The sequence below is a fragment of the Macrobrachium nipponense genome, chromosome 32 (genome assembly GCF_015104395.2).
Source record: "Macrobrachium nipponense isolate FS-2020 chromosome 32, ASM1510439v2, whole genome shotgun sequence".
Taxonomy (NCBI): domain Eukaryota; kingdom Metazoa; phylum Arthropoda; class Malacostraca; order Decapoda; family Palaemonidae; genus Macrobrachium; species Macrobrachium nipponense.
The window spans coordinates 11,764,419-11,787,835 of record NC_061094.1 but is presented as its reverse complement, the minus strand read 5'-3'; the positions used below and the strand labels follow the sequence as shown (position 1 = coordinate 11,787,835).

At 38.8% G+C, this 23,417-nt stretch overlaps 1 protein-coding gene across 1 annotated transcript in view; it reads left to right on the top strand.

Moving 5' to 3' along the window:
* The window catches only part of LOC135207362 (HEAT repeat-containing protein 1-like), a gene marked incomplete in the record, with an annotated part of 186,507 nt that extends 164,716 nt beyond the window's left edge, over positions 1–21,791 (top strand). The window contains 6 exon segments of the mRNA XM_064239090.1: positions 10,369–10,568; positions 13,235–13,351; positions 16,078–16,240; positions 17,138–17,290; positions 20,587–21,255; positions 21,624–21,791. Coding sequence (XP_064095160.1) covers positions 10,369–10,568; positions 13,235–13,351; positions 16,078–16,240; positions 17,138–17,290; positions 20,587–21,255; positions 21,624–21,791 — 1,470 coding nt within the window.
* Between the last annotated feature and the right edge of the window lie 1,626 nt (positions 21,792–23,417).

Genomic DNA, 23,417 nt, shown 5'->3' with positions numbered 1-23,417 from the left:
TAATACAATAATATGAGAATACATACAATATTATTGGATGCAGTGAAGTAATGTATAACTTTTAAAAGATTTATGGAAAAGATGCATATTTACTTTTTCTTCTGTGCTTATCTTAATTTTTGTCACTATTCCATCTTCGCAGCAGCAGCATCTCGAGCTCGTACAGTCTTACCTCAATTTTTTGCTCGCGTAACAAAGCACAAAATTACCGAGTTGCACAGTTATTTGTACTTCTATCCCATGGAAAAACAAACAAATTGCAGTGTTGCGAAATCGAATGCATACGCAAGTTTTGTCTTTTAAAATCAATTTATGCAACAATTGTAAATATAATTTGTTATAAAAACGTGATTCAATTATATAAATTAAAGTATTATTATTCGGGTGTGACTGAATAACCTATTTGGTTTTCAAGGCCATGTGGAGGGCTTTACAAACAAAGTTGAAACCTCCCTCCCAAAGTGTACTTGTCGTACTGCCACTGTATCATATTTATGTACAAAAAACAAAAATGCCCTGTAATACATTTTTTATACACATTTTAAACATAAAAGCATGAAAACTTATAACACAAAGCTGAAGTTTCATTAACAAAATGAGTTATAATTAGCTCCCAAATTAATCAAATATAACCACGTGAAGTCTTTGTAATGCATTTTTCGGAATGGGGCGGACAAGAATAAACATGAAAAAATATCCTCTTGATATACGCGGAGGGCACTTCCAAAAGCTGCCGTAATTTGAATCATATTTATGTACAAAAATAAAAATACCTTGTATGTAATACATTTTTATACACATTTTAAACATAGAAGCATGAACATTTATAAAATTGACACATCGATTGCTAAATTTGCACTTTTTAAACTATCTTTTTGGAAGAGCGGCAAGCTGCAGTGGACAAGAATGAACATGAAAAAACATCCTCTGATAACGTAGGGGGCAGTTTGAAAAGCTGCCTTTGTATCATATTTATGCACAGAAGTATAAATACCCTACACATAATACATTTTCATACACATTTCAAACAAACGTATGAACATTTATGAATTGACACATCGATCGCCAAATTTGCATTTTTTTTTAACTTGATATTTTTGCCGGCGGCTCACAAGAATGAACATGAAAAAACGTCCTCTTTGATAACTGGAGGGCAGTTTCAAAAGCTGCCTTTGTATCATATTTATGTGCAGAAATAAAAATACCCTATACATAATACATTTTCATACACATTTTAAGCATAAAAACATGAACATTTATAAATCGACACATCCATAGCTAAATTTGCACTTATTTAACTCTATATTTTTGGCATACTCTATATTTTTGGCATAGAATAGCATCAGGGACATATAATTTACCCTTATACCTATGTAATAACTCTCAATAAAATTGCTTAATATCATTTGCATAACCTTTATGGTCGGAATGGTATTTCTACAAATGTATGTACTCGTTAGACATAACAGCGCTAAGCGGCGCTGTTAACCGAAAATTGTGCCATAAAAATGCCTTAAAATACCTTATTTTTTTAATGAATATTTTTGAAGACAGCCGTAAAACCAATTCGCTGCTAAGCGATTGTGCCGTTAACCACGGGCTGCCTGTACCTAACTTGTGCAGCATTTGCAGGAACTTTCATGAGATGTTTCTCAAAAGTAAGATGTGAGTCAAAAGTTACAGTTAGAATAATTAAAGTTTGACTCATTCAACAAAGTCCCATCCACCTGAAGGGGAGGATGAGGTGGAAAATCTGTACGAGATCTGCAAGTCATTAGTGTTTTTATTTTGCTGGAGTTCAACCTCTTACCCCACCAATTACACCATTCACTGAGGGCCATTTCAGTTCTCATAAGTGGAGATATTACTATAAAGTGAACACCTTGCAAATAGCTAGAATCCGCAAATACTTCAAAACCCCCCTCAAAAATGCGTATAACTGCCTACCTTGAAAGTTCAAATACAAAATGTATACTTAAAGTATCATCCTACATCAAATATACCATAAATTGTTATTCTGTTACTGTATTAATCTTTGAAATGGTGCTATTAATATCGTTTCAAAGTCATCTTAAACATTTTACCATTAGAAATACTAGCAATCTCATCCCTAGAGACTTGTCGACAACTGGAAACTTCCCTTCCTGAGACACCCCAACACCCTGTCTGCTCTCTCTCACTTCCTCTCCCTCTCATTCTCTCTGTCAACCCCTTTCTCAAACTCCACCCGCTTTGATGTCATTGATGTTTACCTTATAGTATTCTTTTCCAAACAGTAAGTCATATGTACACAGAAATTATGTATGATAAATTTGGTGGGGGGGGGGAGGTGGGATGAAACCCCATTATAGACTATCTTAGGGGTCCCCACTATAACCCTGCCAAGTTTCATGGCCATCGGACCAGCCGTTTGGCCATGATTGAATGACAGATGGACGGACAGACAGACATAACGCCCATTATAGTAAGAAGATATACACAGCAGGTGTTAGAACAGAAACAAAGTACGTATATGGAAAAAATGTGATGCAGGAAATATTTATGAAATTTGTATGTAAGCTTATGCCTATTCATGTTATTTGTACCAATTTAGTTTAGTATGGTAATGAGATTTTTAGATTGCATCAGTTATTTTATATAATCTTAGTTAAGAAATATTATACAAAAACACATACAAATACAGCATTCATATAAAAATCTATAAAAACGGCCAATATGAACATGCTTTGTATGTTGTGAAAAAAATTGTTTCCCAGGTCACTCTTTTTCTCTGGAAATAACTTTTGAGTGTGCAGTAACAAAAATGTTACAAAGAAAATAAAATGACACTGACGTTTAGTTGGTCTGTTTACACCATGACATGCAGACACAGGGTTCCACATAGGTTAAGCTAGGGTGAGTGCCTCGTTAATAAGTAAGACATGAGTATTAGATGTAATAGTCTGTACTTATAATTACATAATAGTAGGATTTTGAAATTGCTCATAAGGTATAGTGATATGGCATTCTGATAGGTAATCTAATGATAAATAGGCAGTTGCCTAACTAAGAATAAGTCATGATTAATAAGTTGTTCCTATATGATATACAAACCCTCGGTCCTTTACATGAGGAATTACTTTCGGCGTAGCTGGAATTATGGCCGTTACATTCTTGAACAAGGTGGTTAGGCAGTAACTACCATGTGGCAGGCAGGTAGGCCCGCCCGCCCTGATGTAAACACTCCACTTTTCTTTTGGCCGTCTTCCGATGACTTGTTTTTGTGAGTTCTTGCTGACTGGCCATTGATCACTTTCCCTGTGGGATCTTGCATTTTTTTTTTTTTTTTTTAATAAATATGTATATACTGTGTTTGATATTAATAATTGACTGAATTTAATAATTAATATGCAAACCCACTCTGTGATAGCCTTGATAGCCGCCTTTCTACTTTGTGTTAAGGGTCGGCGGCAAAGATATGTGTTAAGGGTCAGCAGCAAAGATATGCCAACATCTTTATTATTACATACTTTCATCCTTTAATGTGAGGACGAGACATGTATTTAACGGGAGGACGAGACATGTATTTAACGCAATGAGGACATGTATTCATCCCAAATTTACGCTTATGCTTTGGAAATTGCCAAGGGGAACTTCAGAGGGTTGTCCTTTGTTTTGTTTTTTCTGGTAATTCCTCTTCGCCGCTATCAGACAAAGGTAGAAGAGGGAGTGTGTGGTATTGGTATTTGGGGGATCTCCTCTCATTTTGGAGGGCGGTGCCCTTGGATGCGAGAGGAGTGTCCTTATTACTTTAAATCATGTTTTCTCTATTTTGCAGACTAACAGTGGTGATGTGATTACAGCAGTAGTATATGGTTGGATAGTTCTTAGTGTTGGTTATCCTAACCTTGGAATTGTACCTGTGACATGTAGCATGCTGTGATATTGATCCTGGAGTGTGTACTGATCCCCTGCTGGAAATCATATTCATTTACCTCTACTATCCTGGAGTTGTCACTGAACGAAGCCTTCGCCGCTACCCTGTGATGATTAACTATTTCCGATGGTAGAAATCTTGCAGAATGGGGAGAAATCAAAGAGAAAGAGAGTTCTTTAAGTGTCGTCATCCTCCTCTTCGAGATCATCATATTTTCATCAGTCTCCACCCCTTCGACTTCTAAGGCTCCCTGCCGTAGAAGGAGAAGGTAGTTTCCCCCCACCCCAAAGAAGTCTCATCACGGGACTTCTAAGGGTCTGCCTCCTCAAACTGAGGAGGCGGTTGGGTCTTCCGCTGGCCCTCCCATTCCTTTGGGAACAGGAACCATCACGCTGTCCCCAGGGCCTAGCGTGTCGGGAGCCGTAGAAGCGCAAACTTCGGTTCGCACTTTTGCTGCTAGTCTTGGGGTTCTGCCCGTAAGACTAGTTCCGTGTCGAGCACTCGTTTGCGAGTCCTCAAGTGCACGTAAATCTTCGGATTAACGTGCATCCAGAGTCGGTGACGCTGAGTCCGCTCACCGTCATGACTCGGGCACAGGGTGAAAGAATGGAGCGACTCACGCCTTGCCGGTGATCGCTCTCGCAGTGATTGCTCAGTTCCTAGGGTTGACGTGACAGTCCTGCGAGACTGTGCACACAGAGACTGGTGGAGGCTCCCCATCCGGTCCTCTTGAGAGGTTTTGACCTTGACGAGGTCTTGGACAAGTTTAAGGACAGTATCGGGTCTCTCCAGTCAGGTGCACCCTCAGCCCCACCCAGACAGCGGTCACATTGGCCAGCGGTCACGTTGGCGTGACCGACCAGTCTCAGTGGTGGCAGACACTTCGCCTGCCATACAAGAGTTTTGTAACCCTCCTCAGGAAAGTGTTCTCTCCACTGCTGCTCCGATAGGTCTTCCTTCCCAGGTCGCGCTGGGGCCTGCTGCTTCGGCAGCCACCGCAGCCCTGTCCTGGATGGGAGAACTTTCTGCCGTCCTGAGGAAGTTGGCAAAGAAGAAGTCCAAGAAGAAGAAGAAGGTGTCGTCGTCATCTTTTTCATCTTCGTCTTCGTCGTGTTCTGCCGCCTTCTCCACTTCTCCTTCCAAGGCTCCCCAACCAAGGAAGAAGAAGGTGGTCTCACCCCCCTTCCCCCCAAGAAATCTCGCACAGAGACTTCTAAGGGTCTGTCTCATCGTCCCGGTGAGACAGGTGGGCCTTCCGCTGGTCCTCGAATGGGAACCGTCTCTCCTTCCCCAGGGAAGTGAAAGACGGGGACCGCAGAGGTAACAGCCACTGATGGTACCTCAGCTCCTGGCTCTAGAGGTTCCACCTCTGGACTAGGAACCATCTCGGGTCGCTCGCAAGTGAGCGTCACCGAGTGTACGGTCACCTACTGGTGACCATGCAGCCAGGACCACGGCACCGGGCGGAAGGATGGTAAGAGTCATCCAGGTGACTCGCCAGACTGGTGATCGCTCGCTACGATTGCCTGGTACCCAGGGTAGACGTGACGGTTCCATCTGACTACACGAGGCGAGACTGGGAGGAGGTCTCCCAGGTCCCGGGAACAGCTTCGGTTGCTTCTGGGACTGTGACGCATCATGAGGACGGTGCTCGGTCTCACTGCGTTGGTGGACGCCACCAGTCACCCGACCGTTGATCACACATGGTCCGTGCGGCTGGTAGCAGCTCCCCTGATGCAAGAGACCGACGCTACCGTCCTCAGTCCAGGACTTCTCTGCAGGAAGTTCGCTGGTCCAGACCTGCAGACCGGTTATAACTGCGGGTTGGTGATCGTCTGCAGCCCTCTCCGTCCACCAGTTCTGCCGGTAGACAGAGCGGGAGCATCAAATCTGCCTCACCTGTCCCTTCAACCTCCTCGACAGGATACACTGGGAGGAGCGATGCGACGTGTTGGAGGACGGTATTGGCTCTCTCCTGTCAGGTGCACGCTCAGCCCCACTTAGATGACGGTCACGGTGACCGACCGATCTCAGTGGTAGCAGACGTTTCACCTGCAGTATGAGAGTTTCATAACCCTCCTTGAGAAAGCATTTTCTTCAGATGGTAACTCCTTTCCTAGACTCGCGGACTTGCTATCACTGCAGGTTGATGGCTGCCCGTGACACACTTCTCCTGCTAGTTCCGCTAGCAAGGCGAGCGAGAGCAACCAATCACCCTCCCTCATTCCCTCTCTTCCTATGGCTACGCTGGGAATGGAAGGGATCCTGCAGAGTGCTCTCCGTAGGATTCAGCATCGGGGCTGCATTCCTGGAAGGACCTTCAGGTCCTTCCATATGTACGTCCACATCATTGAGGAAGGATCTTATATGCCTGTTCCTCCTCGATTTCTACGGTAATCGAGGAGGGCCTCCATCCGATGATTGTCTGACGAAATTTGGGGGTTTCTCCAAGCGCTTAAAATTCTTCAGAATTTCTAGCACTCAGAGTGTTTTGGTCTTCCACGATCTGCAAACACTTGGGTGAGACGAGAATTCCTGATAAAAGTTACTATGGTAACCAAGAATCTTGCCAAATGCTCAAATTGGAATATCTGGCGTTCTCAGAGTGTTTTGGTTTTCCTGTAATTTCCTATCACACTTTCGAGACACATTCCCAGTAATTGATATTACGAAAGTCAGGAGTCTCGCTAAGCCATTAGCGGGTATTCCCTATGATATTGCCCATGGAAGTGCTGCTGCTGAAGGAAGTGTCTCAGGAGGGGCTTGTCCTGGAAGGACCTGACAGTCCATCGCCTCAGTATGCGGTTACCCCCGAGATACAGAGAAGAGCAGGCAATAACAATTAATCCTCTCTTTTTTTTTTTTTTTTTTCATGGAGGAATTCAGTGGAGTCTACTCCTCGGAATTCAAACTCGAGAGAGTTTGAATAACTCCAGTGCTACTGTTTTGGGAACATCCAATTCGGCTTGAACTAGTCATCTTCGGTATCCTGTTATCACCATAGAAGTCTCCCTTCAGGAAAACTTCACCTTCGCTCTCTTCATTATAGAATGAAGGTTTGCTTCCAGTCCTTATTCTTGTTCCTCGAATGAAGGAGAATTAGGCTTGAGTGTGATGTACAGGAACCTACAAATATACTACGTATATTTATCTCGCCACATGCTTTTGTTATCAGTTGCATTGTCCGAATAGTAGGCAGTTAACTATAAGTTAACTCTTTTGGCATGTGACCAAGACGAATAGTATCTTCTCTTAATTGACCTGGAACTCGGGATGGCCTTTTCCATCCTCCCAAGAGTTACCAGTTTCGATTTTGAGATCACTAGAGGTATTGTTTACCAACAGCACCACAGCATTTGCATTATCACCGAATGGGAGGGTTTTCTTCTCTCCCATTTCGGTTAAAATGCAAATGCTCCAGCGTATCTTTTTTGCCTCAGTCAGTACTACTTGCACTCCGAAATATTTCGGTTAAGTATTGTTTCTCGTCTGTCGAGGATTGACTACCAATTCGAATCTCTGCCCGGCAATCACAGACTTAGATCTCTGGTTGGCTGGAATTCTCGCATACGTGTATGCCCATCCCTCCTGCATTGCATTTTGCCGTTGCGAGAATTTTCAGGCAGATATATCTCACTAGACTCGTTAATATCTTCTGTTTACCTCATGGTAACAGAAGTCTGTTGCCTAGTCTTCCGCTTCATGGCACCTGCCGTTGTGATGAGGCAGAATGATATTCTTTAGATAATCTGAGTTTGTCTTTTGATATACATTTCGTAATTCGTAAAGTGTGCAATTATTCTTTGTTCACCCCGAATTGTAAATGAATAACAGAATACTTCACCTGTTCCCCGACCTGCCAGCTCTGCTTCCAAAGTAAATAGAAATGTCCTCCCTGATCCAACCCACGAGAAACGGTTCTTCAGGCAGTACAATTCCTGTGCTTTCATTACCGAAAGACGCTCCGCTCTCGTCGCATCTCCGATTTTCTCACCGAACAGCAATGAAATAGCGGTTTAGCTTTTTCAGTCCTCTGTAAAACGTTTAACAGGGATTAAAGCTGTCTTCACTGGTTAGTGTCATCGACGGGACTTTTTCTATGATCAGAGTCTTGAGAGTTTATTTCTCTCGATTCAACTGTGAAGACGTAGGTCCGCATTCACCTTAGTCTTTCACTAGTGCAGGCGGTCCCCAGGTTACAATGGGGGTTCCGTTCTTGAGACGCGTCGTAAGCCGAAAATCGTCGTAAGCCGGAACATCATCAAAAATCCTAAGAAAACCTTACTTTTAATGCTTTGGGTGCATTGAAAACTATGTAAACTGCATTCTTATGGCATTTTTCATCAAAAAAACCTTCAAATATTGATTATTTTGCATTTTTGGTGTCATATTTCATCTAGATGAGCGTTGTAGGCGTCGTAACCCTGGAACATGCGTCGTAACCCTGGAAATAACGTCTATTGACAAGCGTCGTAACCTGGGGACTGCCTGTATATAGTATTGTTTCTCCGTAGTTGAGATTCAACTACTGATGAGAAACTTCTGCCTTGCCATCACAGGGACCTCGGTCTAGAAGATAATTGACTATTCTCTGATGTGCGCTTGCCTTGAAAGAAACATCGTCTCATCTCCCAACATCGGTGGCGAACAAGATAGACGATTTGTATGGTTGTTATCAGCATAACCCTTCAAGGCGGGTGTCATGTTGTGACTACATCTCGGATGCATGACAGCTCACTGAGCGCATTCAGTCGGTATCTGTTGAAGAGTCAGAGTCCGTCATGAGTTATGCGGTGGACTTTGTATTAGTTGATCCAGATCAGTCATTACTTTGTACTATTGGCGTGTTGCTGTACCCACAAAGGATCGACACCCATCATGGAGTGTCGGTGTCTATCCGCTGCGGACTTCCATTGCATAAATGTCCGATGACATGTCTTTCTCCGAGTTATGAGACCGTGAGAGACTTCTCTGCTCTGCAGTAGGATAGTCCAGTGGATGGGTACATTTCATCACAAAGAAGAATATGTTGGACAGGAAGGTAGATGAGGGCTCGTTACGACCATATTTATATCTTTCTTCCTTTGGACCTGCACACAGGTCCTTGGAACCTCCTTTCCTTGGACCAGTGGTGGATGCTTGCAGATTGTGTTTGGTTACCCGGCTCCTTCAAGAGGACAAGTTGCATCTTGCCTATGGTGTGCAGTTCTAAAGGTAAGAAGAATGCGAGAGTGACTGGCCTCTCCACCTTCCCCACCTCGTCCTTCACTTCTCTTCCTTTGGGTTGAGGATAGGACTCGAACTTACACTGGCTGGTTGGGCGATTGATGCAGTAAGCTTACACATAGAGCCTCCTTTCTACGTTTCTAATCAGAATCATAGAAGCAATCCCGCTCCTTCCTCTAGCAAGGGGAGGAAGGAGACTGGCAATAATGCAAACCCTTCCCAGAACTTTGCATTATTGCCTCCGACTCTAAATATTCTTCTCGGCCCATTTTCAGATGAGTTATGATTCCTCACTCATTTTGAAAAGGCCCAGAAGTCTGACTCTTGATCATGCACCTCCTATACTCTGATGAAATTGTCAGAGGCAGGGCACTCCTCCTCGCTCTTACAACCAGGAGGAATAGCCCAGGTGTGCAGAACTCCAGTCAGTTCTAGAGGCTCTCATATTCCTCCCACCAATCAGTGAGTCTTCCTCATGTAAAGGACCGAGGGTTTGTATATCATGTAGGAACAAATCACAATTTTTGAAAGTAAATTGTATTTTTCCTAACTATACAAACCTGAGGTCCTTTACAAGAGGAATCACTTTCCACGTAGCTGGGAATTACAACCGTTAAATTCTTGAACAAGGTGGTTAGGCAGTAACTACAATGTGGCGGTGGGTATGCCCGCCTGCCCGTATGTAAACACTCCACTTTGCCTTTCAGCCCAGGTTTAGATTGAGGGGTGGCATGAGGTGGGCATAAATGTAAAGGACCTCAGGTTTGTATAGTTAGGAAAAATACAATTTACTTTAAAAAAATGTGATTTTTCTAAAAGAATTTTAAATTAGAATGATTTATGTATCATAGTAGGCTTAAATATTATATGAATAAGAACAACATAAATATTATAACACTATAATCTGTTTACTTGAAGTGTAATTCTGTTGCTAACCAGTATTTCTAAGGGCCACTTGTTGGTCTGGCATTTTTGCTAGTCCTGCACACAGTCTGTCCTGTTGATGCCAGACTGTTTGACTTGAATTGTATTTTGTATTTAAAAATTACATACATTTTGCCTTCTGCGCATGATCTTAGGAAAAAAACTGCTTTTCTTTGCCAGTCTGAATGTTTTTTAATTCTGGAGACTTTTATAGTTACAAAATACTGCTTTACAGTCTTGGTGTACTGGCTTTTTTCATATTATGAAATATGTTAAGCTGAGTCTGTGTTGATTTTTTACAGAGTACTCCATCTGGTGACCTGGAAAAGCGTTGCGTGGAGTGTCTGGTTATTTTATGCCAACATCAAGATATAGTAGCTTTCAGTCCTGACAATATTTTACTTCTTGATAGCAAGATCTTTATATCTCGAAATCTTCGGGACATGGCAAAGACGAAAAGTGTGGCACCTTTTATTCTAGCTTACTTCAGAGGCTTTGTTGGGTATGTATTCTGTTTCATTTATTTTTTTGAGTTCATCTACTTTTCAATGTTATGTTTAGTATTTGGTTTCAAGCTTTCTAATCGACAGAAGATCGGTAGCAAAATTAGGTAAGTGGTGGTTGAGGTGCAGTTTTTACTCCCTCCAGATTTTTCCCCATCTAGGAGGATTACAGGTCTTATTCTTTCCCACCATTATACCTAAGGGGTCAGTTGCCTGATGCGCCTTCTCTACTGCCTTCTATCAAAGGCATCATCCTCCACAAACTCTGCTCTCCACATCTTCCTTCACTATATCGCCATCTAATTCTCTGTCTCCTTCTCAATCTTCTTCCTCTAACAGGTACCTTCCAAGCCCTTTTCTCTCCCTCCTTGTCATCCATCCTCAGCACATGCTCATACCACCTCAATCTTGACTCTCTTATTACCTCTGTAATCTTTACTAAGCCTGCCCTTCTTATATTGTCATTTTCCAGTCTCTCAAGCAGCAATATTCCTGTAATCCACCTCAGCATTCTCATCTCTGTTGTCTCAAGCTATACTTTGTCTTTTCTTCTTAGATCCCGTTTCTGATTCATACATTAACACTGGACTTATCACTGTGCTATAGATCCTGACTTTTAACTTGATTGCATTTTCTTTTCACATGCTACTCCAGCTACCTCTCTTCACTTCCCCCATGCAACTTTTATCCTACTGTCAACTTCAGCCTCACATCCTCCCTCCTAGTTTACAGTAGATCGTAAGTATATAAACTTTTCCACCTATTTTATATTCGAGCCTCTTCTTTCTGGCATTACTGTTCTGCCTGTATCTTCCCTTCTGCTCACCAAAACCTCTGTTTTATTCACATTCACCTTCAAGCCACCCCTCTTTAAAGACTCCTCTCCAGCCCTTCTCTTTAGGTCTTTCTCATTTTCAGCAGTAATTACCAGATCATCAGTGTACAACAACTCCCATAGCTCTTTATTCCTGATCTCTTCACTTAACACATCCATGACTAGCACAAACAAAAATGGGCTTAATGCTGACCCCTGGTGTAATCCTACACTAACTTCAAAGTTTTGTTTCTCCAACTGCTGTTATTACCTTTTTGCTCATTCTCTGACACTATATCATCTCAACCAGCCTAACCAACTTTCTGGGACTTCCCTCTTCCTTAAGCAGGAGGATTACAGGTATTTATCATTATTCTACCCCATTAGCCTTTCTTAACTAATTCCTTTATTTGAATTTTTCTTCCATTACTTTCTCTTCTAACTGATGAAAGTATAATTGGTCTACCTTAGTGTCTGTCTTATTGATGACATCCCAATTAGCAGAGCTAAAAGTAAGTAATTATACCTTTAGTATCCAAGATTACATATTGCTTTTCAGCTCTTAGCACGTAGTACATTTTATTAAGCCTTAATATGTGCAACTTCTGCATTCTGTTAATAACTGAATGAAAGTTACAAATACACAAGTTAATCATATTTTATATGATCATTGCAGTTTTTTTGTTGTTAATTGAATTTTTCTTGTTTATAAAGTAACCTTAGTTGAGGTTGGAGGACCACATCAAAGAGAATTTTTTAGATGTCACTTGGTTGATAACAGATATCCAGAGATTGGATTCTGATGTATCATGGAATTCTTTACTAAGTATCATGGCATCTTTGTAGTAAAGAAGGAAATGATACCTTGCATTTATTGTATGAGGCTACTAGTTATGCTTACATTACAAGTTATAGCCCACATTGCATACTATTTGTGCCAGCGCTTTTATTAATGAGTAGTAGCATGCTCATTATTTATCTAGTTTTTCTTTGAGAGGTTGGTATAACATGGTGTCATTCAAAATAAAGTAGTATAAAAGGGAGTCATTCAAAATAAATTAGAATTCGTCAAGAAGTCTGTCTCTTCACAGTACATTTTTGAGATTTGTCAGGGTTTGGGTGAGGATTAAAAGACTAATTGACACTGGGTGATGTTCTCCTTTATCCTTGGATAGGATAGGATAAAAGATTAGTTTGACCAGACCTCTGAGACAAGGAGACTATGTCATAGGGCTGGGAGTGTGCATGTATCATCTTTCTTCAGGCATAAGCAGTGTATTTGTCCAGTGATTTTAGTCTTAAATGAAGCCCCACTCATCCAGCCCACTGGCAAGGGAAGACTTTGTCCGAGTTTGCCAAATTTATTTCATATGGGCTAGCGAATAACCTACCTAATAATTATAATCGAGTGACACCAAAACAATTATGCATTACTGAAGGCATTTAAGTGATCAACATATTTTAGAAATATGATTCAGTTTGGTTGAAAATATCATCACTTCATAGGAGAGGTAGGTAGCTCAGCTTATACTTAGGGGTTCTTTGAAATTTTTTTCTTTGAGTGCTTGGAGGCATTTTCCTCATTTTCAGACTATTTTTAATAGATTTCTATAAAAATTCATTTATTGGCAAACATTAGTGCTTTATCCGATCACATATCTCTTATTCCATTATTATATATGCCTTATTATTGTAGAGTATATATAATTATAGAGAGAACAGTTTGAAAAGAATCAAGAACTAGTGTTGAAAAGCTTCTGTAAGATAATGTTTGATAAATATTGAATATTAGAAACAATTTGATTAGGAATTATTGAAGGTTCTAATAAGGCAGTATTTTTCCCCTTTCAGATGGTTGTTGAGTGATGGTGAAAAAACCGAAAACTGGAAGGTAGATAAGTTTTTGAAATTCATGCACTGGATACAGTCTCTGCGGTTCTCTTTGTCAGACTCTACCAAAGTTATAAGGTAAATTTCCTTTGTTAATCTTATTTACAATTTTAGTTTTGGATATGAGTGTAATAAATTTTTTAAAGTTCGCAATGTCTAAAATGTACTATCATTCTTTTAGATTTGATTAAAATTGCAATATTTTATGGTTATTGTGATGCACTGCATAGCATAGGTATGTTTTCCTACACTATTCTTTTGAATATGATTTGTCTTCTGTTGAATGACTCTGTAATTGAAGTCTTACAAAGCTTTTGTGTGCTGTTGAATATCATGCTCTTTTGTATGATGATTAATCCTCTAATTTGTAGACCTCATGAAGAGAGTTATTTTTCTAAGATACATGTCAGGGTTAATTCATTGACTACATGTCTATACAAATATTTATTTTCTTGTGTAAATACATTTTCAACTTATGCTGTACAGTCATTTTTAGTTAATAAAAAGTTCATTCTTAATACTGTTCTACCCCAACTCAGTGGCCAACTGGGGGGTCTGCCCCTTTCAGGAATTAAGGAGATCTGCAAAGTAACAAAAACTGGCAATAGCCTATTTAACTAGTACAGGCAATCCCTGATTATGGGAGGGGCTTCCGTTGTGACTGCTTGATGACAAGTGAAAATTGGCAATTTTCAGTGCTTATTGACACCGATAACTGGTTAACGGCACCTCTGTTAGGTAGGTGCCAGTACCAATAGTATCAGTGCCAATAATTGGAAGTCGGCAAATATCGCCGCCGGAAATTGCCAATTTTCAGCGCTAGGCAAAACCCCATAAAACCGACTCGCCGATTACCGGGTACTACCTGTATTATGTAATTATCACTCAGTTTAGAATATTGGTTTAAATAAGCTTCAGTTATTGGTGAGCAGGTTTTACTGTACTTGTCTAGCAGTGACAATAACTGGATTTTTAGTGCCAATACGCGCCGATCCCCACTTAACAACGGTGCCGATTACCAGGGATCGGCACTATTATTGCTGATTTTTGGTTATCATCTCACTGTTTGGAACAGAACCCCCACCGATAACCAGGGACTGCCTGTACTGTATAGTAATACCTTAATCTTACATAATTTGAGTTGCGCAAATTCAAAATAGCGTGAACTTTTTATTGGAACCTTATTAATTATCATACGAGTATTTCACAGACATGCGCAATGCAAATGCAACATTTTCAAATCCTGGAGAATCCCTGCAAAGGTGTTTGTTCCATTTTTTAAATGTCATTTATAAGTTTTACAGCTTTTATGTGTAAATTAAATAACATTAAATAATAAAAATAATAATTCTCTCTCTCTCTCTCTCTCTCTCTCTCTCTCTCACTGAGAAGAGAGTTTTTATGGTACATGTAGTATGTACTGTTTATTAATATTTTCAAATATTAATAATGATAGTAATAATAGTAATAATAATAATATAACATAACTGTAATTAAAAAATTTTTGATAGTATTTTAAAGAAATAGGGGGAAAGAAGAGAGAATGCTATGTTGTATGTATATATGCACTCCTATATTTTTACCAACCATTTATTTCTTTGTTTTATGGGTACTGTATTAAGCTAACTTTTCAATGGAATTACTCTAACTTTAATTTAATTTAAAAGTTACATTAATATTTAGGGAGCATGATTAGGGCCATATTTAGTGTTCAAACTCTAGAAGTAAGCATTTATTAGCATTTTTAGAGACAGTGCCAAACTTATGCTAAACTTCCCTTTGCGCAAGGGGGTCTGGAACATAACCTCTCGTAAGTTCGTTGTATTACTGTATTATATTATGTCATTAAAAGTAATTTACGCATGGGAGATAGATAGAAAGAAACACGGTGTGCCCACAGATAGTGCATGATATTTCCTAAAGTTATACTCAAAGAGGCAAGCTTTGGCTGCTTGTGTTTGTGTTTTTTCACTGTCCACCCTCACGAGCACACCCAGGAAGGTGTTGATCATAGTGAGTGTGTTTGTTTACTTGTTCATTCAATGTCTGCCCTCATGGGAAAAAATATGAAATCTTTGTTAGCCTGCATACATTTGTTCCAGGTTGTTTGCTTGGTTTTGCTCGGCCCATTGTCTGATAATCCTGTTGTACTTACCGGATTTCTCTGATAGATACAAAATATTTTGTTTATTTTTGTTGGACTCAAGGGAGTTTATTAAGTAATGTATAATCCAATAAGTTAGCTGCCTCTCTATAAATGCTATTAAATATATAAAAATTTAGTATTTGTAGTCCTTTACATCCAAACTTTCAAAGATACAGGCTTCTATATCCATACAGTATTTAGGGTATGTAAACTTTATTTCTTATATTTCATTGCCACTTTTTCAATGAAATATTTTGAGATGTTATTTATTATAGTTTGTTTTATATATAAAAACCAAATTATCTTGATAGAAGGATTTATTACTGCAGAGTGATATATGCAGTATACCTAGTACAATGCAGATACCTAGGCTAACTTGTTGTCATTAATGCACAGTTACTGGAAATCCTGCCAGTCAAACAGTTTTATTTAGGTTAATCATTTAAAATTTGATCAGTATATAATTGTCAAGGTGCTAATGTTGAAAGTTTTTTTGTAAATAGAGTTTTCACTGCCCTTTCAGCAATGTTTTTTTTAAAGCAGTGATTTTGTGCCTCTGTTAACTAGTGAGGTATGCTCTCTATTAGAATTTGATGATTAGAGATATTATGTAAGGTATACTTTATCAAGTAACCACAAGATTGAATGGTTTTTTCAGATGTGTGCTAGAAGTTTGGAAGCAGAATTTCAAACCATTAAAAGATCTGAAGAGCTCTCTGAGAATGGCAGAAGTGGTGGGATTGCTTGAAGTTAATTACCCTGATGGCTACAGCCAAGCTATTGCAGAGTTTACTGCAAATAAGAAGAATGAACATAGAGAGGTAAACATTGTCCATTTTTCAAAGAATATTAGAATGCTTGATGATGCAACAGGGTAGCATGTGTTACAGCATTTGAGAAAGCACTTTAATGTTAGTTATATCAGATTAAGGAAAAATTTTTGGAGTGAATTGTCATTTAATACTGCAGAGCTTTTAATGTACTCTATCCACACTGTTAGAGCTTTTTTCCATTTTTCCAATATTATCCTGCATTGTTGGACTAACTTTCATACTCTCGTCCATGGTTGCTAACCTTTCATGTATGCTTTTCTTATGTTTGAAGATTTATTGAATTGGCAATTCATTCTTGTCTAGCTTCCAAGCAATCTTGGCATTAGAGTTTGTTGTTTCAATCATATCTAACACTTTAACGTCTTCAGCCATCACACTGTCACTGGAAACACTTCTTTCATGGTTTGGACCATTGTGCAGGTTCATTAAGGCTTCTTTGTAATTAATGATGGAGTACACAGGCTGTACAGGAAATATGCCACAGTAGAAGGCTACACTTGGACTGAGTGTGGTGCTGTGGTGGTGGATGCCTAGGGAGACAAAGGGTAATTCTTGGATAGATGTTGGATAGAACAAGGGGTAACCCTTTTTTTATTATGTTTCACTAGTTGGTATGGCACGTTCAGCATGGGAGTTCTTTCAATTTTATTTTTTCCCTGCAGGTATCCACAGGTAAGTGGATCTGCGTATCTTAGGGTCCAGCTGTATAAGTATATACTTTGTGCTTAAACCTAAATAATAAATACTTTTGTATGTGGATTGTTACCCTCAATGACATACCCACTGTTTTAAGACATATAGGAAGCTTGAAATAGTAGATAATTCAGTTTTGCTTACACGTCTAGCAGATATGACTTTTCTCATCAATCGTTTTGTGTTTTACAGGTCATTGAAGAAATGTTGCTTTCTGATTCTGGCACTGATGGAACTTCCGTCAAGTTTATTCATCTGGTTCACCCTGAAGATAGTGTGAGATTAGCAGCTGCTGAGAAGTTTGCCAATAGGTTATCAAGAGGACTGGTAAGGGAGTTAAAACATGTTTGTTCCACCACATACCCATTAGTTTTATTAGCTTTTTGATAATCGTTAAAATCCTAGACACCTCATTGGTTCTTACAGATATGCTTTAGCAAACATTTTCACAGCCCACAGTCTTCCCCATTTTTTTTGAGTTGCTACTTATTGTCCTTTTTTTTATTATTAATTTCTCTATTCCTTCTCATCTTTGCAGTTGTTCATCATTTGATTTGTTATAGGTAACTGGTGGTTTGCTGGCTAACTGTTAAGGATTTTTTTTTGCCAAGAACTTGTGTTTTTCTCTTTGTTTTTAATTTTTATTTATAGTTAAGTGTACATTGAGTTATTAGGTTTCAGAGTTAGCTGTAACTATGAGTTTAAGAGTCAAGTCTTCCTTGTGATCTTACTCTTATATTTTTGTTTCAGTAACATTTTCTTACCAAATTTCTTTTCTTGTCTTTGGCCTCTATGTTTGCTCAGTATTTTTTCTTGCTCTTGATAGTATTATAAAATTTTTTTAAGTTTTGCTTTTCCTCATGCTTTAACTTGGAAAGCTTTCAAGATTTGCATAAGTATAATTTTGTCTTTTTCAATCAACATTTTCGTGTATCTGTGATCTTGCTGATGGGCCTGTTTCCACAGGATTTTTACGTTTATATTTTCCCTTCTTTTAAACCATTTATTGGTATTGGTGTATTAGGCTACCAGGTAAACTCTGTGTAAGTTTGGTGTAGTTTTGGAATGGATGCATCATTTATGTATGTATTGTATGCTTGGTTCAGATCATTTGCTTGTTGTGTTTCTTAAGGTTAGTCTCCCCATCAGGGTAATTTTCATGAAAGCAGGAATTGCTGTAAAGAAAAATTCCAAGAACTCCCCTGATGTCAGTAGTTTTCTACTTTTTAGTTGTCATTTTCAATGTGCTTACAAGCCCTCGTTGCATCTGCTATTGATTGCTGTCCTAAAAGACTGCTCCTCTCCCTGGGACTACAGTTTTGCTTTGCAAGAACCATTATCTATCTCCCACATTACTGAAATCATTGTTTTTTTTTATCAGTTTAAAGATTCCTTTTTATTATAAAACAGATGTTGGAGAATTTGTGTTGTGTTGTCTGGTTGCTGGGATGCCATTGCTTTCTTCTCTTTTGACTACCTCTTAGTAGTTTGTCTTTGCCCGAGGTCTTTCTATCATATTTGAAGTGTTGCAGTGCCAGTCGGATGAAACTCATTTATCATGTTATGCAAGCTGAGGATCATAGGTTGGATCTGTGTTCTTCAGGGCCTGACAGCTTACTTGGCACTATCCCTATGTGTGTACCTACCAAATGATTCCATCAAAATTGTGCTTCAGACTGTGACCAGGTGCATTCTGGTAGGCAACCTTATATCTCTTTCCAGCTGTTTTCCTTCTCCCAATATACTATCATGGTGTTGCAAGCCACTCTTCATTATCTGAGTTCTCACATGACTGCTCTGCTTATAGTTCTATGTACTTGCAACAATCCCTCCACAGCCACTTCTCATGTCTGTGTTCAGCTACTCATCACTCTTCTACATCCAGCTGTCCACTCACCTTCAGTAGTGCCTCTTCATAAATTCCAACCCCTGCCTCAGGCTCCAGTCAATGTTCCCAATTGCCTGCTTTTATAGAAATGGCTTGAGCTGTCTTCCTAATTTGGACTTCAGCTGTGCTTTAGCACAGGATTGAAACCGTTGCTAGCAAAAGTGACACCATTTGCTCATAGCAAGGGGCAGGACTTAACGAGTGAAAGGACCTTGTCTTGTGAGCCTCTGCATGCACCTTTCCAAAATTGCTTTTTTTAAACCCTCTATAAGGAAAACATTGAGTCATGACCACCATGAATAGTTTGTTGACTCAAGGTTGCACACAGAAATCTTTGAGTGGATGATAGATCTTTCTTGCCTTCCAATTCCCATAGGGAGGTTAGTGGCATCATTGCTTCTCATGCAATGCACTGTAGGCAATACTTAAGGTTATTTGCAGCATTCCTTCAGCCCCTAGACAGTCCCCAGTTATTGGCGGGGTTCCATTCCCAAGGGTGTGTCAATAATTGAAAATCACCAATAACCGAGTCCACTGATAACTGGGAACAGCCTTTTCAGTGCAACTGTGGGGTTTTCCTCTTGTTACACCTTTCATACTTTTATACACACTAACATACATGATGTATGTACATGCACACATACACAGACTGAGACAGCTCCTGAGCAGACAAAGGTCTGCCCTACCCTCCCCACTAACCTATCCCAGCCATCCATTTACAATGCTTGGCCACTCAACAGCAACAAAACTAATGCTCTTATGGCAATCATAGTTGTGAAAGCTCCCATGCAGACAAGGGCCCTCCCAGCCCTCCCCACTCAGCCCCACTCCCCCTTTCCCAAAATGTTTACTGTGGCCTACCACCCTTGCATTACCCATTTATTGTTGTGTGTGTGACTGCAAGCAGCATTACAATTGCCTCTCTGCACCTTCACGAACCATTCAGCCGCAATCTTTTTTTTAATTTTTATAAATTTTGTGTATATATATATATATATATATATATAGATATTATTATATATATATATATAGATATATATATAGATATATAAATATATATATAATATATACATATACATATATACATATACATACATATCATATCCATATCTATTATTGTGGCGACAGGGCCCAGTGGATGATGATGACTTTTGGATAGGATGAAAACGGGTATGTAAGGGACTGCTTGAATATAGTGGAGTTAGTGTTGATTATTAAAATGCACCTGATATCAATAAGATAGAGTAACTCTTTTAAATGCATTTGTTGTTACTAGCTTATGTATCTGAAATTTGTATATAAATGCTGTCTGTGTGAGACACAGGTGTATATATTCGTGACAGCTCAATAGTGGCAAACAGTGGGATTAGCTGACTGATATTATTTTCTATTAATGGAATGAGTTGTTTGTTATTATGCACAAAAAACTTGTGTAAAAGCAATGGGTTTGTGTAGAAAAAAATTTATTTTATATATATGCTAGTGTAATGCTACAATAGCAGTGATTCATTTATGCTTCTTGTTAGTTATTTCAATTGTATGAAATGTTTGCATTGTCTTATAGCAGTGGTCAGGGCTGTTAATGGGAAAAGTTTTTGGGTTTCAAGATTAATGATAAAAGTGTGCAATATGGAGTTTTCTTTAGGAGAGCTATTATGAATGTTTTATTCATTTATCAGTATAATACAAAACAGTCAGGTATAACTGATAAGGCTAATTCTTATTTTTAGAATTTATACTTTTATTTTTCCAGGAAAGAAACAAGGAGATGATCATGTTGAATCTAACTTACATGTTGGCAGACGATTCCCCCGAAGTTGTCGTAAAAGGTCTTTCTGTCGAAAAGATTGTGGACCTACTGGACACTCCTGTCATTATCAAGGAATGTAAGAGACTTATTATAAAAAGTGAAACACAAGGCAAAGCTTGGAACCAAGTAAAAACGTTAAGTGCTGGATGTTTAGCAAAAGCACTTTCCCAGAAACACTGTTCTGATGAGAATGAAATGAATGATGCAGTTTATGTCTTTTTGCCTTTCATATTGTGCCCCAAGAGTAATATAGATGTGAAAATTGCAAAGACAATTTTGAAGTCAGAATATGGTAGGGGTGTTCCACTTTTGAATGCCATTGCCTGTTATATGAGTGTTGTGATTAGTGATGAAAATATTGAAAGAAAAGAATACTGTAGCAGAATATGGCAAATACTACCAAAAGTTGTACATAATATGTCTGCTAGTGACAGTTGCGTATGGGAGCTAATTAGGAAGCAGTTAAAACAAGAGAATAATCTTATGCATCAGTTCATATCTTTGGTACTACTCTATTTTGGATTAACAGATAAAAAGATGGACAAAGGTTTACTTCTGAAGTTAGCCCATTTGGCCATGGATTTTTCTTTGATGAGCATGGAAAACTTCAAGGTACAGTGCGTTTTTCTCTTTTTGTTGTTCTGTTATTTTAAGATTGACATTCTGTTCACCTTGCTCTCTCAAATTTTAGGTATTTGCTGTGATCTTCATAAGTTCTTAAAAAGTCTATGGAAAATCATGTTTGAATCTATTATAGACTAATAATATTTATTTCCAGTATACATTGGGTATTCTGTAATGCAAAAGCTTTTCACTGTGTACATTGAAGTTGTCATTTGTTTCTCTAACAAATATTGCAAATCTGTGGTTTAACTCGATAATGCAGTATACGAACAGTTTGTCAATGAATTGTCCTAAGTTGTCCATATACTACCTAGTCCCAGCTGACTGCAGCATTTATTGACTTGTTTTATGTATAGTTGCTTATATCCTGTGATGGACTGGAAAAGACAAACAGTGAATTGGCTGTCAAAGAGCGCCTCACTGTCATTCCTACTATTGGTACAATGTTCATGTCTGTCTGTATATTTGAAGATGACATTTTATGGGAAGAATACACATTGCTTTTCAGTGGAGAAACAGTCTAATTAGAGTTGAGGACATGTTATGATGAACACCACTGAGAGTTTTGGCATCTAGAAGTTTTAGTGCACAATTACAGATCTGAAAAAAGTTAAGCAGGACCCTCATATGGAACTCGCTTAATTTTCAAAGCCATGTAAAGTTATGAACAGCCTTATTATTATCAATAGGCTGTCATTGCCATTCACAGATGGGTAAGGCATTGTTTTTCTGTTAACGGTTTCAAATGTAAAAATCTCTGCAAAATGAGGAGAGCATTCATCACCACTCAGCACCAACACTTATGAATAGACAGATTGATTATCACTAATCCAGCATCACTGGGACAGTACCTATGGTGCTGAATTAATTATTTCAGAGTGGTTAGGATGCAATACATATAAATTATCACTTAAATGGTAATGAAATACATAGATGAAATAAAGTTTATGTATCCCAAATATTATGGAAGCTCCATGTTCGCTACTAATGCTACTCTTACAAAACAACCAGTTCTCTTTTGTCAGATGATAACATAGCTTAGACCACTTCATCAGAACTTTCCCATCCTTAAGGAGGCTGGCCGGCTAATGCCATTTTTTAAGGACAGGACTTTGATATTCATACCACTTGATAAGGTGACTTGGGATATCTCCAAACCGCATATGATTTACGCCTCTTGACCTTCGGTTTTGTCACGCCAGGGCAATTTATCCCGAAAATGAGCATTTTTCAAATTCTATCTCCTCCCTTGATATTTAATATTAATACCTGGGATTACTACCATATATAGACCTGATGTAGACCTCCAATCCAATGAAGAATTTTTTTTCTAAAAGTCATTATTTTGCTAGATATGAATTTTTCATTATGGTAAAAAAATAAACCCTATAAATCAGGAAAAAAAATTATACAAAAAGACAAAACAAAAATTGGAAAAAAGGGCTTGATTTGATTGTTCTATAATGTCTTTCTGAGTTATATACCAAATTTCAGTGCTATAGCTTTAAAACTAAGTGAGAAGATAGATTTTGAAGGTCAATAAGTATAGTTTTGAGATACGGGCATTCAAAGTTTTCCTTTGTATTTTTATAAAGACAGTGTTAATAAATAATGAGCATTATGAATGCATATTTCTGTTTTGGGTATTAATAAACCAAAACTATGTTATTTCTCATAATTTAATCATGAATGATGATTCCTTTGCTCATATATCGTAGCCTGGGGCACTGCTTGAGGCAAGATGGGGCTCTCCTTCCTATGCAACTCTCTCTCTCTCTCCCTCACTAGCTCAGCTTATTACAGCGAATTTTCTTCTTCTGTATGTTAGCGAGATGTTTTCCTTGTATTTTCCTCTTTTGACATGATGAAATTCTTGCCGAAACAACGATAAACAAACGTAAAAGCAAGAGAATGTCAGAGGTGAAACTCGAACGTGTACTCTCTTTTTACACAGACAATGTTTAATAAATCATGATTATTATGAATTTCATATTCCTTTTAGGGTATTAATAAATAAAAAACCTGGGGTACTGCATGACGTGTGCGTCTGGCAAGACGGGGGCATTCCTAACTATGCACCCCTCCTCTCTCCGCACCCCTCCCTCTCTCCCTGTTCACTAACTACGCTAATATCACGTATATTATGATAT